At 43.4% G+C, this 19,830-nt stretch overlaps 1 protein-coding gene across 1 annotated transcript; it reads left to right on the forward strand.

The window, feature by feature from the left end:
* Window positions 1–10,220: 10,220 nt before the first annotated feature.
* On the forward strand, window positions 10,221–14,961 carry dla (deltaA). The gene is made up of 11 exons (XM_053477644.1): window positions 10,221–10,271; window positions 10,444–10,743; window positions 10,871–10,931; window positions 11,084–11,341; window positions 12,277–12,337; window positions 12,488–12,618; window positions 12,907–13,076; window positions 13,200–13,416; window positions 13,591–14,422; window positions 14,532–14,757; window positions 14,874–14,961. The coding sequence occupies exons 1-11, from the start codon at window positions 10,221–10,223 to the stop codon at window positions 14,877–14,879; spliced, it is 2,313 nt and encodes a 770-aa protein (XP_053333619.1). The 3' UTR covers window positions 14,880–14,961.
* The last annotated feature ends 4,869 nt before the right edge of the window (window positions 14,962–19,830 follow it).

Genomic DNA, 19,830 nt, shown 5'->3' on the forward strand with positions numbered 1-19,830 from the left:
TGAGCAGTTTCAAAGGAATGGTTTGTCTAAACCTAAGGCATTGGACTACGGTTCGGAAGGTCCCAGGTTCAAATCCCACAACCACCAAGTTGCCACTGTTGGGCCCTTAAACGCAGCCCTTAACCCTCAACTGCTCAGATGTGTAATGAGATAAAAATGTAAGTCGCTCTGGAGCGTAAGAGCGTCTGCCAAATGCCTAAATGTAACCGGTGAGAAACAGGTGCAGATGATGTCAGATGATCAGGCCGGTGATTAGTTACACTGCTGATGCTGAATGCTGAGTGGTTAAAACAGATGAGAGGGGAAATGAGGTCGCTGTTACATAAACAACGTTTTTGTTTATTATTGTTGTATCTTTACAGCAATTTTTGTTGTATCAAAAAACATTTGTTTCCATTTCTTTAGTTTAATCTACATCATTTAAATTATTTTATATGAAGAAATGGGAAGGAGGAGTTTCAAGACTTTTGCACAGGGTTGCATATTTTTCTGCTCATACAGTGTTATAAATGTACAAGCACATATTGTGTTGTGTGTTCATTTACCTAAAGCAAATATTACAATAGACTGTAGTAATAAAGTGCTTCTTTGTTTACGTTGTTGCCATGTTGATTTGACATTTTCCTAGTTAAAGGTGGGAAATTCCAAGTTATGAGCTTTAGTTCAACTCTTTACTCCAGGGTTGAGGGTTCGAGCCTTGCCTTTGGGTCTGTGTTCATGGAGTTTGCATGTTCTCCCCATGCTTGGTGGCCTTTTCTCCAGATACTCCCGTTTCCTCCCACAGTCCCAAGACATGCGGATTGCCCATAGTGTGCCGTGCTTGTGCCCTGCAATAGACTGCCACCTCATCAAGGGTGTATCCTGCCTTGTGTCTCGAGCCCACCGTGGAAGGATCCAGATGAGCGGTATATTGAATGATTGACTCACTGTTCGTTAAGATATTTAAACTAAATCATTACATTATGCAAATAACCAGTTTGTTGTCCAGCGCAGACAATCCATATTTTTTCAGATTTCATTATTATCTGTTTTTTTTTGCTGTTGCAATTACACCATCAGTCTTTGTGAGGTGGGGCGTAAAGCTGAGGAGTGATAGAAACATTTCCAGGGTTATACCTTAAACACCACATCAGCGATTATGTGTGACATAAAGACTGAAGATTTACCGTGATAAGGCTTAAGGAAGAGATGTACGTTTAAAACAAATTGGGAATACGACTCGTTTTAGTCGCGCATCGCTGCAAATGTCCGATCGCGACCGCGTCTCACGGACTCATCAACTCCAACGGGGTTCAATTGTGCAGGCGCCCCTTCTTTGTCAAACCGTTCGGTTCTTTAAGGTACTGTAATTTAGATAAGCACTAATTTGGGATTATTCTCCCTGAATAATACAAGCACCAGGCCTGACCTGAGAAACCCATTCTTTCTGTGAGAAGCTTAAAAGCATGCAATTATCAGGAGCTACTCTAAAAAAAAAAAAAAAGAAAAAAGAAAAAAGAAAAACATGAATGGTGCTGGCCATTTTTTCGCAGGAGAGGAATCAATAATCCACCTGCCTGCTCGTGTGGAGATGCACCTCTACTGACTGACGCTGGATCAGACCTCAGAGACGGCAGATAATGCTGAAGACGGGCCAGCACTGAGACAGAACTGATCCCAGATCTGCCGTGGAAGGAAAAATGCGTCCATTGTGACAGCTCGGCCTTCCCACGAGCCTCCTCTTTCCCCTCACCCAGTCCACACCTGCCGCCTGCCGCCTTTGTCCCTCGGCTCGGGTTTTAGTTATTCTTGTTTTCCTCTTTTTCCTTTTGTCTCAAGGGAGGATTGACTTTTTTTCCTTTTTCTTTTCCTTTTTTTTTTTTACAGGGTGGGACTGCGACCTGTATGGCTGTGAGATCTGAGACGGCGACGCACGCTCCAGCTGTGAAGCTGCGGCTCTGTGATCGCACACACGCCACCGAGAAACCACGCAGTTGGCCTGTACTTTCTCTCAGTCTGACATTTGAGAACACTCAATTTCACTAAATGGAGGCTTCACCCACACGCACACGCACACACGCGCGCGCACGCGCGTGTACACGGACAGCGGCGACCGCGTTTGAAGTGGAACTGGCGTTTCGGACCATCCACGAGATGGCACAGGGGGAAACAAAAGCTCAAACGGACCACGAGGACTGAGGATTGTGTGTGAGTGTGTGAGGGAGAGAGAGAGAGAGAGAGAGAGAGAGAGAGAGAGAGAGAGAGAGAGAGAGAGAGAGAGAGTTTACGGGTTATAGAAAGGCCTGGGGGGTTTAGTTACTACCCTCCCTCACCCCGTTCCTCCTTTGTGGTGCCTGCTGTGGAGGAGTGAAGAGGTTGAAAGAAGGAAAAGAAGGGAGGGGGGGTGAGTACTAAACACAGGTGCCTACATCTGTTCATCCCAAGCACAGATGCTCACACAGTCATTCTCCAGAGAGAGAGAGAGAGAGAGAGAGAGAGAGAGAGAGATTCTCCAAAGTTTTACATTTTGTTTATTCTCTCCTCCTCTTAAACATCATTATCCATTATTAAGGGATTAAATTATTTTTTTTTTTATAGGAAACCCTAATAATCTTGATCTATTTAACAAATCAATGAAAAGCATATTTGTAATACTGTAGGCTATTTTAAGTTAAAGAAAATGAACAGACAATTAACAATGATTACCACAAATTAAACAAGAACAATTCAAAAAGATTAAGGTTGCGATGAGCATCCTTCAGTTTGTCCATCTGGGGGGGTTTTCTAAAGGTACCTACGGTATATTAATCAAGAATAAATAAATAAATAAAGCTAAATAGGGACAGCACGGTGGCAGAGTCAACTTGCACCTCCAGGTTCCGGGTTCGAGTCCCCTGTCTCAGGTCTCCGTGTGTGCTAGAGTTTGCATGTTCTCCCCGTGTTTAGTGAGTTTCCTCCAGGTTCTCCGGTTTCCTTCCGCAGACCAAAAACTTGCACATTAGGCTCTAATTGGTGGTGCCCGTAGTGTGTGAATGAGTGTGTGTGTGTGTGTGCCATATGATGGATTGGCACCCCATTCACCCCACCTCATGCCTAGTGAGTGAATATCTACAGGAAACTAGAATCATTAACTATCCAAAAACCCTGTGAGGAACCCTTGGTTTTAAAGAACTAAAGAGAACCTTTATCGATTGAGCTTGACAGACGAAGATGAGTCTTTTTCCACTGTACATCTGATCAGTTGGGGCGAGCCCGCGTACGCTGACTTCTCAGGGAACCCGGTGTGCTTTCAACTGCAAAAACGACCAGGTGTTCCTAATAAAGTGTCAAGTGTGTGCATGTAAAGGGGAAAGACAGGAGAATATTCGTCCCATTCGATTCCACTAGTTACCTTGTATTTTTAATGCAGCATTTGAATGTCCAAAAGATTCACAGGGAAATCCCACAATGCACAGCATCAAATCAGTGCCGAACCCCTGCAGCACAGGCAGCGCTGAGTAACTGTGATGACCTGCGCACTTTATAGTAAATAGAGAGTAGGGAATAGGGAGCAATGCATCAAAGAGTCAATATGTAAGAGTCGTCCCTGAAGCATGCCGGAAGCAGATGTGTTTTGATCCGCGCAGGCACGCGGCTCACACCCACAAACAGACGCACTCCCAGACTCACGCCACGCTCTCTATCTCACTACACACACACACACACACGTACACACACAGGGGAAAAGGAGGGGGGAACCTGTGTAATTATTGAATGATTGGACCCCCAGGGGCCCCCTTTAGAAGAAGCTCAGTGAAGCTGTGGCCATCGTGTCCATGGCTACCGTGCATGACAATGAGCTCGCACTGAGGCCGGGGTGGGCCAGGGAGGGAGGGGGGAGCAGGGGCCCGCGTTTGGACTGCTCCGCATAAACCCTCCTCCTACCCACTGACCCACCCACCCAACCTCCCAAAGGGGCAGCTGTCCGGAGTAACACGATCTGTACCACAGGTAGCCTGCAAAAACACACACACACACACACGTGTCCTACACTAAATTACAGAGAGCGTGGAAATGAGAGCGTGACAGGCGTGTGCTTAGAGCAACCCAGGTTACATTAGTCTTACATTATAAAGGCTCATAAAAGTGATTTGCGGGTGCTGCTGCATATGAGGCCAGTCTGTGATGTCACTCGTTGTAAAACTCCATGGATTTGGACCAATAATGTTCAAAAATAGAGGAACTCAATGCAATGTTTATGGTCAATACATATTATTAATATAAAAAAGTTATTTTTTCACTAATGACATATATCAGGTTTAGGCTCAGCAACGTTATGTGGAAACAAAATGAAATCAGCTGACAACCAGAACCTCATTTATTGTCACATAAACATTGCTGAGTCTCAACCTGACCAACTGAAGCAGGCTTGTACAGTGGACACTATGCATGATGGGTGCATCACTTTATGCGCTTCCCTTCTTACCCTGACACGCCCATCGCTCTGGAGTAGGCTTGATCTAGACTCATCAGGTCACATAAACTTTGTCCACGACCATGTTTCTTCCCCAAAATCTACTTTGTTTTTTTTTACGTTGCAGTGTAGTATAGGCCAATTATTTTAACCCTTTGATGTGGGAACATTTTGTGGTGGTCAGGCAATGTATATAGGAACCACTGGATACAATAAACGATAAATAATACTGGCAACAAAAGATGTACCCTTGACAAAACATCACTCCAGTGGCAAGGAAATATAGTTTGCTTCCTTAACTCGCTAAATAATAAAAACCTAAAAAAGTCACCTTAGGACAAGTATGTTATTGTATTAGCAATTAACTAGCAGACTATCTTATAAATTGAGATTGGCAGGTTTGAGATGGTTGGAGAGGAGGACGTTGATGCATATTAATCTTTTCTTGAACCAGCAGGAGGACATGAGGACGTTTCTGTATGCTGTTTTTAAAGTTTCATTTACTGAAATATATTGTTTTCCACACCACCTCACTTCTCCATTCCCGTAGCTGTCCGCATCAAATTCAAAACCCTGATGATAACGCTGTAATAACGCCCCCCCCCCCCCCCCCCGCCCTTTTGGTCTGTTTGTTTATTATGACGTCATATATCGATTACGTCATCGTCACCACTGCATGTTTGATGTGTACTTAACCCATAGCTCTGTGATGAGCTCGCCTCTGGTCTGTGCTACGGGTTTATTTATTATGACGTCATATATCAATTACGTCATCGTTTCCCCTGCATGTTTGATGTTTACTTAACCCATAGCTCTGTGATGAACTCGCCTCTGGTCTGTGCTACAGTATTATTTATTATTTATTATGACGTCATATATCGATTACGTCATCGTCACCACTGCATGTTTGATGTTTACTTAACCCATAGCTCTGTGATGAACTCGCCTCTGGTCTGTGCTGCGTGTCTATATACTATAATGTCATGTGTTGATGACGTCATCGTTTCCCCTACATGTTTGATATGTTATGCACCCATAATGCAGTAATAACCCCCACCCCCCCCCCTCTGATTTGGGCTACATGTTTATTGGGTGTCTGCGCGTGCCAAACGCGTATTCCACCGCGTCGGATTCCGCAGCTCGCGCTCGGTCCGATCGATAGGTCATCATGCGACATTACAGCCCCTAATTGAGGATCCACCCCATCCACCCCATCCACCCACCACCACCACCACCGACATCACCACCACCACGCGACCTTAATATGATCGATCCCGTGTGAGACGCGCGCGGTTTGCGTTCCCACGGCCGTCCCATGTGGCCTGCGCTCCGCTGGGACGGAGAAACTTCCCGGCTTCACCCGCGCCATCTGGTCCCGGGGCGGCCCATACCGTTACAGCGACACGTCAAGCGCGCGTCCGTGTCCAGGAGCGGGAGGGGCCGGTGGGCTGGGCACGTGGATGTGCGCGCGAGTGGGCGCGTGTGCGCGCGCCGATCGAGAACAGAGCGCGCACGTGTGTGTGTGTGTGTGTGTGTGTGTATGTATGTGTGTAAGTGAGTGAGAGAGAGAGAGAGAGAGAGAGAGAGAGAGAGAGAGAGAGAATGAATGGTGTGTAGTCGGTGGCAGATGGCTTGTGCGGCTCTGGTCGCGTCTTTAGGCGTAGCGTATCCCCCCATCGTACCCTTCCACCCCTTCACCCCCTTCCACTGACTACACCCCCCTCGAGGGCCTTCACAATCAATGAAAAACGAAAGCATAAAGACAAGGAGAGAGAGAGAGAGAGAGAGAGAGAGAGACTCATCCTGCTCTCTCAACATGTTTACTGTAATGTCTATCTAATGATCAAAGGAATTATAAAAGGAAATTATCCGACTTTCAAATTTGCTCAAATACTTCTTATTAAGAGCCTGCTGAATTGCTTTGAACTTATCTTTCATTAACCTCTACATTCATAGGCATTTGGCAGATGCTCTTAAGAAGCTCTTTGAAGTTTCCATCATTGGGTAGTCCCTTACACTGGGTTACTAGGTTACTAACTACAGTTAGTACAATCAGTCAAACACTGTTGGAAAGGCCTTTTTTGAGTGGGGGCCTATTATCCAAAATATCTAAAAACACAGGGCTTCAGTCTTCCCTTAAAGATTTCCAGTGACTGCAATCTGTTATACAGACATCTTCAGCTGTACAGACATACTGGATAGAGGAAGTTTATTCCACCACCCAGGTGCGGAAACAGAACTTTAAAAAAGTTCTATCATTGGATAAATCCTTACTGGGTTAATAGGTTCCTAAGTACCATTCAGTCAAACACTGTTGGGGAGAATCGAGCCGAATATCTAAGAAACAGATCGCTTGAAGATTACCAGTAACTGAAGTTCATTTCACCACCTATGTGCCTGAACAGAAAACAGTCTAGATGCATGTCTTTCTCGATCCCTGAGAGATGGTGGGACTAATCAAGCATTGCTATCCGGAGACTCTAAACTACATTATATTGCCTTATAAGAGGCAGGGTACACCCTAGACGGGTTGCCAGTCCATCACAAGGCACAAGTACGCACACACTCACACACTCACTCACACATTATGGGCAACTTGGGAATGCCAATTACCCTAATCTGGAAGGTTAATTGAGAAAAACCAAGTACGGGGAGAACATGCAAATTCCATGCACACAGACCCGAGATTGAAATCAGGAGGTGTAAAGCCACAGTGCTAGAAAAATTAACTGTCCTGTCCAAATGCTTTATAATGTTTTTATATTTGAATAGTTTTCCTAGTTTGTAGTGTAGTAGCCTTCAGAAGTACTAACCTTTCATCTTCTTAGATAAGCTTTGAATCATCAAGCAATATGGTAACATAGAACACATCGTTATTTAGAGCAGTTACAATACTTTCATTTGCAACATCAGCACTAAATGAGAGCTAAAATACCTGTGAGTTCTTACCTTCAATGGCTTTCCCTCCATCCTGATTATATGTAATATAATCTGATTTTTGCATATTTGTCACACTTAAATGATTTAAATCATCGAAAAATTAATTGAGAATGTAATTGCCTTCCCGCTTGCTAAATCATTAAGTTACATTTTACTTGCCACACCCAGGCCTGATTACAGCCAAACCGTTTGAATAAAGAAATAATTTAAATTGAATCTGGTGAGAAAGTGAAGCATGGTAAAAGCTTTTAAAAAGAGAAATTTGCTTGATAAGGTCAATCATTTCAAAAGTGTATAAAGTAGGTGGAAATAAAATGCTTGACTTAAAATTCTGTGATTCTAACTACTATGTTTCCATGTGACAGTTTGATTAAAAATTATTTGCTTTCAGATGAGATAAGTTACATGCATGATGACCAAGGAATGTGGGAACAATAATAAAGGCCCTGGCTGTATGTGCTGTATCGATGCTCCAGTCTATGGTTGCCTGTCTAAATTTAAGGCTTATCTTTACAGAGCTTATCTACTTCCATCACTTTCCTCTTTCATGCAATAGCGTCTGTGGCTAAAGGTATGTATCGCAGCATCATCTAATCTCTGACCTGATTTGCCCAAATGCTGCAAAGCTTAATTTAACCGAGATGTGGTTCCATGTAGACATAGGCAACCGAGAATGTGCCATTGTAAGTTGAATAATATGAACTTAGTGCTGTGTTAACAACTTTGTCACAAACACCAGCCATCCGAAAGGCGTTAACCCCTTAAAACACACTATTTATCAGACTGGTGGGTGGAGTAGTATTTTCATAAAGCACTCTGCTTTCATATGGCAGGAGACTAAGATCATTTGTTTTTCTTTTTCTTTTTCCCTTGCCGGTGCCATTATCCCTCTTGTCCTGTCTGTAACCGAGCAACAGCCCGCAAGTCTTTTCACAATCCCATCTTTTGCCTCAGAAAAAAAAAAACTTTGTGATGTCAGAATTCGAATGAACTCAGCGGGCATAACTTAACAGTGATGCAATTTGTCTTGCTTGTGTTTGGTTACTATGGACCGCATTGCAAATAGCTTTTTGTGCTAAATAAAATCACACTTAAATGAATGATCAAATTAAGAACAACCGCCCCCCACCACCACCACAACCCACCACCACCGCTACCACCCATACACACATTCTCATAGCCCCTCCACCAACAGCACCATGCACACACACACCTCCCTTTTGTACAGAGAAGTTAAGAATACATTTAGTTTTTTCAAGAAAACTGGAAAGATGCAAGGGTGGAAACTAAAAAAAAACACGTTAGGTGTTTGGGTTAAAAAGTCCTAAAAAGAAAGAGAGAGAGAGAGAGAGAGAGAGAGAGACATAAGAAGCTGATGGACTTGTTTTTCCCTGTGTGTGTGTAGGAAAAGGGGGGTCCTGTAATTGTGAGATTGCGCTAGTGCGCATGCGCGGCCGGTGGGAGCTCTCGCACCCCGTTATATTGTAAGAGGGGGAGAGCAGGTGCTGGCCGAATTAACATACAGCTGAGCGCGCGGAGAGAGCAAACTTTACTCCAGTAACACACAATGGCGAAGTGCCCCGGGGATGGCCACACGAGCCACATACACACACGCGCGCGCACACACGCGCACGCTTCAGTCTCTTTTCTGAAAGTATCACACACGCGCATTGCTCGTGCACCCGCCTGCAAAAAAAAAGAGAAAAAAGAAAACAAGTGGAGAATTTGGCTTCCATACAAATAATGCAATCTGAATGTGTGTGTGTGTGTGTGTGTGTGTGTGTGTGTGTGAGTGTGTATCGGCGGCTAAATTTCCCTCTGATGGCATGAAGGATGTTTTTCTTCATAAATGCGACAGGAAATGACATCAAAGAGATTGGCTGATCTGATCGTTTGATCGGGTTAATCAAACAGTTTAAAACGAAACAAAAACATTGATTCATCATTACTTTGATAATACAAAAGTTACAAATGTAGGATATTCCTAAATTCGAGTTCCCTTATATGAAAATAGTTATATATATATATAGATAGATAGATAAAAAAATTAAAGAATTAAAAAGCTTTGATGTTGCCATGAAAATTCCAAAGTAAGCAAGTGGAAGCAATTTGACTGTAAATACAATTTAAAAATGCAGTTTAATCCACCATTCCAATGTGTGTTTTTTCTTCTCCTCTAGGCTATCTATGTATACAGAGAGAGAGAGAGAGAGAGAGAGAGAGAGAGAGAGACTGCTTGATGAAGCCAGGGTATTTTGAGGAGGAGGAGGGGGGGTGTATTGGTGGTGTTGTGATGGGGGAGCCCCATCAGAAAGCATGGGACAGATTGGGGGTGGTGATTCATTAGCATATTAGTACCCCGGCATGTGGCACCCCCATATAAAACCTGCATCCAGGCGGTCTGCCCCAGCAGAGCCAAAACGCAGCGCGGGGAGAAAGACGGCCGAAAGAAAAGGAGGCGCGTCAGGACAGTGACAAAGCGCTCGGGGTTGTTTTTTTTTTTTTTTTTTTTTTGGGAACCGAGCAGGAACGGAACTACAATTGCACACATACACTTACACAGACTTGCACACACTCACACATAAGTTAACGAGTCACTGTTTTGTGTTTATGAAACTGAACGATCTTGAGGATTATTTCTGTGGAAGCAACAAGTAAGGCATTTTTTGGGAAGGAAGACTTTGTGGATTTCTTTGGCATCAATGGGAACAAGGAGGCACTGAGAGGGAACAACGGATGAATCAGTCGGAGGGGAGCATCTGAGGGGCTCAGAGACTTGGTTTTTGTATTTATATAAAAATTTATAAATAAACTTAATTTATTTATTATTTATTTATTATTATTCACCATGGGACGCGTGCTTCTGTTGCTCTCAGCCTTGTGCGTCTTGGCAAACCAGGTAACTTATAGCATCATATACAGTATTATATGATAAGTATATTAAGTATATATATATATATATATATATATATATATATATATATATATATATATATAATTGCGTTGTATTCGTGCAATATTACTGGGAACTACTTTCTTTAATCATTTTTGCATGGTTTTGTTTTGTGTAGGCTTTGTGCTCTGGCGTGTTTGAGCTTAAGCTGCAAGAATTTCTAAACAAAAAAGGCATCCAAGGCAACAGAAACTGCTGTAAAGGCGGCCTGACGTCGCCGTACCAGCAGTGCGAGTGCAAAACGTTTTTCCGCGTGTGCTTAAAACACTACCAGCCCAACGCCAACCCGGAGCCGCCCTGCACCTACGGCAGCGCGGTCACTCCCGTCCTGGGATCCAACTCGTTCCAGATCCCGGATACGTTACCGGATGGCTCGTTCACCAACCCGATCAAGCTGAACTTCGGCTTCACGTGGCCGGTGAGTCCTTTGACTTGCTCGCATGTTGATGCTGAGTGCGCATGGAGAGGCACATGATACTGCGCGCCATGATCCTGCTCGTTCGGTTAAATTGATTGCTTTTTTGTTTGTTTGTTTGTTTGTATAGGGAACGTTTTCACTCATCATTGAGGCAGTGCACGCAGAATCCAAAGAGGATCTTACAACAGGTAGGCATTGTTTACATGAAACGCTTTGTACTTTGAAGTCACATGTAAAAAAAAAAAAAAAAAAAGTAATAATATAAAATGCAACTTTGTTTCGTGCGTAACGCTTTGAAGTTGTTTAAGTTGTTTATGTTTTTTGCATTGCAAACGAACAGAGAATCCAGAGCGCATCATCAGCACCATGACCACGCAGAGACACCTGACGGTGGGAGAGGACTGGGCTCAGGACCTGCACAACGCGGGAAGAACCGAACTCAAGTTCTCCTACAGGTTCGTCTGTGATGAACACTACTACGGAGAAGGATGCTCGGTTTTCTGCCGCCCCAGAGATGACACTTTCGGTCATTTCACCTGCGGGGAGCGCGGAGAGATCATCTGCGATGCCGGATGGAAGGGGCAATACTGCACCGAGCGTAAGTACCACATACTGTATATGGGATGCGATACATACAAACATCAGGGCTTGAAAGGGTTAAACCGATTGTGCGTTATTTATTTTTTGGCTGATGAACTTATGATTGGGATTTTTTTTAAGAGTATTAGTTTTTTCAGTTCTGGACAAGCCTCCAAATCTCAATTTGCGTAAAAGCGCGTGCTTATTGCTTTGTGTGTGTGTGTGTGGAGGGGAATAAAATGGACCATTTATTTAGTGAAAGACTAAAGAAGAAAAAAAAAACTTAACGGTTAAGGGGCGACTTGTAGGTTAGCTACCGCCCCCCTCCTTATTCTCCCCTCCCGACTTTCACAACACCACTTGATTTATTCAAGTCGGGGCAAAGAAAGTTCTTTTCTTTTTTCGGAATAATCTCACGCGTGCCATAAATTTACATGCCCGAGTCTGATTGGTCGCTTCCTGAGTGGGCCGGGCGCTGATTGGCTGGCGAAGGGGCGGTATTGTTCGAAGTGGGGCAGCTGCCGGCAGCGCGGAGACAATGGAGCAGCTGTCGTGCGCTGGCTGCGCGCACACCAGCTGTCCACTCTTATCTTCACTGCCCGAAGACACTGCAAAAAAAAAAAAAAAATAGAAGTGAAGAAGAAGAAGGACAAGAAAGAAGGAGAGAGAGAGAGAAAAAAAAGTTTTTTTTGACCCTCAGGGTAAAGAGAGAGAGAGTATGGTCATGTTGGTCAGGTCTCTTATTGTCCTCATGCTTAAGCAGAACCTCTCCACAAAGATAAGCTGATTTTTTAAAAAGCAGAATGTAACAGCTAATAGGTTTAGCGACCCCTGTCTTTTAAGGCAAAATGAACTACCCAGGATTTATAGTGTAATCAAAACAAAGAGCATTTCCCTACAGAACCGTGGTTCTAATGTGTCCATTCTTTTTGTCCCTTTTTTAAAAATTTATAGCAATCTGCCTTCCTGGATGTGATGAAGAGCATGGCTTCTGTGAGAAACCTGGAGAGTGCAAGTAAGTCCTGTAGAACAAACCTGCTTTCATAAAGATATCCTAAACTCATCAGGTGCCCGATTCTACCCTATATGCTGAGGAAAAATGTTATAGTTGTTTACTTTTCTTGTTCGCGAAACTAACTTTGTTTGTTCTTTGATCGCGTAACAGGTGCAGAGTGGGCTTCAAAGGCCGATACTGTGACGAGTGCATTCGTTACCCTGGATGCCTTCATGGGACGTGCCAACAGCCATGGCAGTGCAACTGCCAGGAGGGATGGGGTGGCCTTTTCTGCAACCAGGGTACGAACAAAAAAACAGAAAAACAACGTACTGTATGTAGAGAGAGAAGAGAGAAAAAAGTAGAAAAAAATTGTTCATAAAAAATATTTTCTTTAAGTTCAGTACAAAAGATACACAAAAAACTAACATAGAAAGCGAGCAAGTGAAAATATAATAATTAGATGCAAGACAAAAAAAAATCAATCAGAAGAGTCTGCAGCTGTCCAGCTGTCACGCTGGCCAGCCGTGAGCTGCTGTTTTCATCACACTAATCCTCCGTTTGTTGCACACGTCTTTCTTTCCCTCCAGATCTGAACTACTGCACACATCACAAGCCCTGCCTGAATGGAGCCACTTGTAGCAACACCGGCCAAGGCAGCTACACCTGTTCCTGCCGCCCGGGATTCACAGGCACCAGCTGCGAGATCGAGGTCAACGAATGTGCCGGAAATCCGTGCCGCAACGGAGGGAGCTGCACTGTAAGTCTCTGCACTGACATAGCAAATGAGCTTACACAAATTGTTGCTGTGTCAGGGTACTGACACACTGACACTGGTTTTGTTTTGTTGCTGACCCTTAATTAATTTCACATTATCTTCCAGGACCTGGAAAATACCTACACCTGCGCCTGTCCTCCGGGGTACTATGGCAAACACTGTGAGCTCAGTGCCATGACTTGTGCAGATGGTCCGTGTTTCAACGGGGGGCGCTGTGCTGATAATCCTGATGGTGGCTACTTCTGCCAGTGTCCCACTGGTTACGCTGGCTTTAACTGTGAGAAGAAGATCGATCACTGCACATCTGGTCCTTGCTCAAATGGTACGACTGGCTGTTTGATTTCAGAAAATCTTTGCCTGATTGGCTATAGTGAATAGTTGTCATTTAAGAAAACAACTGATTCCAAGATGAGTATTTTTACCTTAGGAAGGTTGAAAAACATGTGCAGTCTGGTTTTACTATTTGGTTTTCTTCACTTATCATTTCATCCTGCAGGCGCCCGGTGTGTGGACCTAGTGAACTCGTACCTGTGCCAGTGTCCTGAGGGTTTCACCGGGATGAACTGTGACCGCGTGAGCGATGAGTGCTCCTTATTGCCCTGCCAGAATGGCGGGACCTGTCAGGAGGGTGCTAATGGCTACACATGCACTTGCCCACCAGGTTACACGGGACGCAACTGCAGCTCACCCATCAGCCGCTGCCAGCACAACCCATGCCACAATGGCGCCACATGCCACGAACGTAACAACCGCTATGTTTGTGCATGCGTGCCTGGGTATGGAGGACGCAACTGCCAGTTCCTGCTCCCAGAACGTGCATCCCAGGCTGCCAACGACATCCCATGGACGGCGGTAGGCTCTGGCGTGTTGCTGGTACTTCTGCTGATTGTGGCGTGCGCCGTTCTGGTGGTATGTGTGCGATCGAAGGTGCAGCAGCGGCGTCGAAGCCGTGAGGAAGAAGCAGCGAACGGGGAAAGCGAGACTATCAACAACCTCACGAATAACTGCCACCGGGACAAGGACCTCAGCGTCAGCGTGGTGTCTGGTTTGGCGCCGGTCAAAAACATTAACAAGAAGATAGATTTCCATAGCGAGCATGACTTGAGCTCCAACGCAGAGAAAGGTGGTTACAAGTCAAGGCACCAAGCGTCCGACTACAACCTTGTGCAAGAAGTGAAGTATGAAGTCAAGCATGAGGTGAAGCTGGAGCACATCGGGAAAGAGACAGCAGCAGCAAGGGATCTGTCCGATAGCTGTGAAGACGTGAAGTGCCAAAGCTTGCAAGACACTTGCGAGTTCGAAGAAAAACGCAGGAAACGTTTGAAAAGGTGAAAATTGAAAAAGAAAAAAAAATTTCTGGAGCAGTCTTATATCATTCCTGCTAAATTTATTCCCAGCGATACTAATGCCATCTATTTATGTTTTGTTTCTTCACAGTGACGCATCGAAGTATTCCGAGTCAAGATGCTCCGAGTCAAAGTTCTCAGAGTCAAAGTACTCTGAATCAAAGTATCCTGAGTCGAACTATTCCGATTCGCTGTATTCCGAGTCAGCATGCGCATCCGCATGTGCATCGGCGTCCGTGTCGGCATGTGTCGACACCAAATACAAGTCCGTCATGGTCATGTCGGAGGAAAAAGACGAATGTGTAATTGCAACCGAGGTGTGTATCCAATAAAACGATACGATCGATTCTTGATTGATCTCCTTAATCTTACCTTACAAACCTTACATTCCCTCTAACTAACGGCGATCTTGTTTTCTTCTTCCCTTGCTCAGGTGTAATTGGCCTCAAGGAAGCCGATGCTCATTGGGTGCTATGGAGGACGTTTTTGACCTTCCATAGAAAATGCTGCTGCTCAAAACCTTAGGTGGAAATGTCCCACCTCGTGATTACTGCTGCTGAGAAAGTAGGACTGATTTAACTGATATTCAGGGTGAGCTGGTTCTCTGTTCTGAACAAAATCGCAGGCAAACAATGGCCTGCAGGCTTGGAAACGTCCTGAAGTGAACAGAGGAGTGGTCACGGAACGTTTTCCACCCCTCTTTCAAACGTATCTGTAAAATTTACCTGTAAAGCCATTTTATAAAGGTGTTGGACAGTGTGTGTCCATTTCGATATCGTTTAGATTTATGACGCAAAGTATGAAAAGAAAGAAAATGTCCGGAAGTAAAAGAAGTAGGAATTCGAGGAAATGTATCGCAATGTTCTGCCATGTGGTGTGCGGTACTGTGGCAACGTTGTGGCAATGTTTTATCAATGTTTTGGCAACATTTGCTGTAATTCTTTTTTTTTTTGGTTTTCGCCAATTTCTCCAACGCCCACACAGGTGCTATTACTGTGCCCAGAGAATGCACCAAACATGAAAGATGTTAAAGAAGAATAGATTAAGAAAGAAATGTATCACAGCGTCTTTGGCGGTGTCCATCCCGTGGATTCTACGGCGACGTCGTGGCAACGTTTTAGCAATATTTTGGCAACATTTGCTGTTTTTTTTTTAAATCGCCAGTATCGTCAAGCCCCACGAGTCAGTGTGCAAAAGACCACATCAGAACGGTGGATGTTTGGCCATACTGGCCTGTCTTTCACTCGGTTAAATGGTGCATATTGAGTCACATGACCAGTGGAGACTATATGTATTACGTGATCACTGTGTAAATGCGGAAAAAAAGTAATAAGTGTGCAAAAAAGATTAAAAAAACCCTGTCTTCCGAGCCTAAACTTCTTTTTGTAATAATATGGTTTATATGGTTTCGTATAAGTATGTAATTATGTTCCGTCATGAAAAAAAAAGCATTTGTGTTAATATGAATAATATCCTAAGTTGTTTGTTTTGCCTGTTTCATTTTTTTATTACGAAATGTGTATGATTTACCTTAATTTATTTTATTTAAGTTGTATTTCTAAATTTTTGTAAGGTTTTTAAGATTATTTAAGTTCTTTCTTAAGTTGTACTCCTTACTCGCAATGGCACTTCGGGTTGCTGGGATGTTTCAAAATATTATTATTTAAGAGGATTGTAAAAAGATGTTATTATTGGTATTGTTTTTTTGTTTTTCGTTCCTGTCTTTTGTTTTCATTTTTTGAGAAGGATTTAGCTTAAATTATTTTTCCAAATAAAGTAAAATATGAAATATTAAATAAAGGTTTGGACTTTTCATTCTTTTCATGTTCACTTTTTTCCATGTTATACTTGAAATATACATTTATGTTATAGAATAATGTAAAGAAATTTATCAAGAAGCAGTAAATGAATCCTGTAAACAAAAAAAGCCACAGAATTCCAATAAAATACACAACAGCATCAGTTTCAGAGGTTACACACTTTCCTAGTTTATGATCTTGCCTGTACTTTTTTTTTTTGGCATTTTATAGCTGTTAGTTTTTTTCTCCATGTTATTAGCGGTCCTTTACAGGAATGGGTGGATGGAGGGATGGAGGGAGGGTGGTGGTGGTGTGTGTGTGGGGGGGGTGTTCAGTTCTTTTGATAGGGATGTGAACAGAGCTAATCATTGCCATCTGCTGCAGCCTCCTGCTCACCCCATACCGAGCCATTCAAACCGCACACAGTCCTCCCTCTGGCTCGGCCACACATATAACACAGAGACCAGCGCTCTGAAAAACATGGCAAAACGGACCAATTATACCGACAACTCTGTCAACATTAGCTGAGAAAGAGAAACCCTTCTGAATTTTATATTAGCCAGAATCAGAATTTAAAATTTCACAGAATTACCGTAATAACAGAACCAGTGAACCTGCAAATATCAACTTAGTTTATTACTTTATTATTGCTGAAATCACACACATTTTAACTTTGCTTTTAATTTTAATACATGTTTTTTTTTTTATCACTCCAACTTATTCTAAACTTTTCTTTATGTTAAAAAGAGTTAGTTTTTTAAATTGTTAGATGCGAATTGCGAGTTAAAACTTGGACTGAGTAACTTGAGTAGGACAGGAGTGAAAGTAATCATTTTTGTGCAGGTCTCTTACGACATTCATCAGCGTGACTCTGGGGAGTAGGCGGCGTCACGCACAATGCTGCGCTGGACAATGGCGCAATACAAAAGGGCAACATTTGGGAGTGCCAGTGTGTGTCTCTGAATGGACGGAGAAGGGGAGGAGGGATGGGATGCGATGGGGAGTGGGGGGCTGTGGGGCAAAGAACGACAGATGTTGTCTGTCCTCCTGAGTCAAAGCGCCCTGCAGGCAGAAAACACCAGCAAGACCCCACATGGCCAAGGAAGATAGAGACAATGGAATTACTTAAAGTTTGGGCCAAGCTCATTTCGCTCCGCTCGACTGACCATGCTTGAATTACTTTAGGGTAAACTTTGCGTAACTTTACTTTGCAATTCTTCACTGTTTACCATATGTCACACCTTTATATATACCAACCTATAAGCTACACCTTATCCTAAGATTCAGGGTTAAAAAAAAAAAGAAAAAGTCAGTTATTTTACAGAAAACTAGGATTTAAGGAACACGCCTGATCCCTCAATTAGCACAAATGACTTAGCTGACTCAATGGAAAACTGGACCGGGAAACGAGAAGGATTGCTCTGTGATCTCATTGCAATTTAATGAGCAGATCATGTGGTGTCCTCAGGGAACTGACAGTAACGCTATATCCCCACGCAACATGCACACCGAAAAGTGCGGCACCGCTCAAATAACTTCAAAACTTCTGACAAACGCCATCTGCCATGCTTCAGAAAAGGCTTCGAATGTGCAACAGTTGATTAAAGAACGTGGACGTTGTAGAAATAAGGCGGCAATCGGTTTCAGATAATACAGGAAGAACAAACAGGAGGTATGAAGACAGAAGTGAAAAAGATAACAAGGAGCAAGGCAGTGGCAGCACAGGACATGATGAAAAAGTCATGAGTGGAGGCCGAGTCAAGCTTGTGTTACACTCTGACGCATCTAAAGTAATGAACAAGAGACCAGGACGAGGGGATGGAGAGAAGAAGGAGAGGGATAAGACTCTGGCACCGTCGACGGGAGAGGCTCCTTCGTGGCAGTGAGTACACACTCTTCTTCTATTCTGATATAGCTCGTAAACATTCCGTCTCTCGCTGGTTGTGTGTTGCTTACGGTATTTATTTGTTTCTTGTTTAATCATTAACTGTCCCTTGATACAAATGTTTCAATGATGTGTTTTGGCAGACTTTAGCTGAATTCGGTCCTCGTGCTTGATTAACGTGCTTAGTCTAATCATTGGCATGAACCCGATCTGACCTTTGAGCTCTCAGGGGCCGGTGCCATTCCTGATTCACATTAAAAGATCCTGTTTCTGCTAAGGATCCTGCTAAGATTGCACCTATCAAGCGACAAAGGATTCTCTCTCATCACCTCTTCAACCTAAATTATTCACTCTTGGTTGGATTATGTCACATTTTAACAATCAGCCAGATTAAGAAGTAGTGTGCTTAACGATTAGCTGTCGTCCTGTTGGAGCGTTCCTGTTGCGCTCCTCCTCCTCTTGGCCTGGAAGTAGGATGACAGAAGCGAGGTTGCATGGCCAACACCAAATGTTACTGCTAGATTTTTATCCTTGTTGTTATTTGTGATCGTACTTTATAATTCATTATTTAGTTTTGTTTTTCTATTCTCTTACAGACACTGCTAAGACCGAGGAGACCTACCCGAGTGACTAATCAAAGAGAACCCAGGATACGTTCTTCGGAAAGGACGAATCTGAAGATGCCAGCAGTGTATAACCTACGTGTATAACCTGTACATACTTCTACAAACCCCTTTTCGAATCTGGAAAGGTTTCTAGAGAATGACTCAACTTGATTCTCCTCTGCAGCATACCGATCGCCGTTCTGAAATGGAGTCGCGCAGTAGAAACACCAGTAGAAGGAGCAGTGTCAGTCAACGCACAGGTGAGATGGGACATACATGGACATGCATGGCTTAAACCTAAAGGTTTGTTTAAGCATTATTGTTATATGGTGGACTTGCAGCAAGCACTCTGCACTCTCAACACTGTGGCCAAGTCCAGCCACTGGGTTTTAAACAAGTTAGTGCAACCTAAGAGCCAGTTTCAAGCCTGGGTAAAATGGTGGGGCTTACATCAGTAAGGGCATTCGGAAAGATAATAAAAGGTGCAAAATTAAATACATGTGGACCTGGTGATCCTCTGTGACAACATGTTACGGGAGTAGCTGATAGAATAAAATATTTAAAATCCAGACGATGGCATTAAACTGGTAGTCATTTCTAAAATTGTCAACATAGTGAAAGATGAATGTAAATAACATGAAAAATGACAACATTCTGGGATTAACTCGATTTTGTTGAATTGGTTTTGATTAATTCATGATTTGTTTATTCCTTGTGGACAAAAATGCTTGTCGACCAATTCACTTAGCTAGGAGATAACTACCTCTTCCAAAGAAAGCCATTGCATTCTACTGTCCTCTGTAAAAAGTGATAGTTTATAAAGACACCTGAAATGTAATGCCAATTCAAAGGCGTTTGAACGTCTAGACATCACGCATTGTAAAGGTCAGACAAGGTGCATTACATAAATTATATATCATGCTGGAAGCGCTGTATCAATTACAACACATTTTTCTCTAACAGAACCAAAAAAAGAGAGGGAACCAAGCAGCACTCGTGCCATTTTCCAAAGAGCCAACCGCTTCCTGTCCTGTGACCGAGAACAGCCGAATGGCAGCCCTCCATCTCCTGTGCGGTATTACGAGAGAGGACACCCTCTTC

Source organism: Clarias gariepinus, chromosome 18, assembly GCF_024256425.1.
Source record: "Clarias gariepinus isolate MV-2021 ecotype Netherlands chromosome 18, CGAR_prim_01v2, whole genome shotgun sequence".
Taxonomy (NCBI): Eukaryota; Metazoa; Chordata; class Actinopteri; order Siluriformes; family Clariidae; genus Clarias; species Clarias gariepinus.

Coding starts and splice junctions, on each gene's coding strand:
- dla (XM_053477644.1), top strand. CDS start 10,221: ATGGGACGCGTGCTTCTGTTGCTCTCAGCCTTGTGCGTCTTGGCAAAC. Junction 10,932..11,083: donor CAAAGAGGATCTTACAACAG/GTAGGCATTGTT, acceptor GCAAACGAACAG/AGAATCCAGAGCGCATCATC. Junction 13,417..13,590: donor ATCTGGTCCTTGCTCAAATG/GTACGACTGGCT, acceptor TTCATCCTGCAG/GCGCCCGGTGTGTGGACCTA.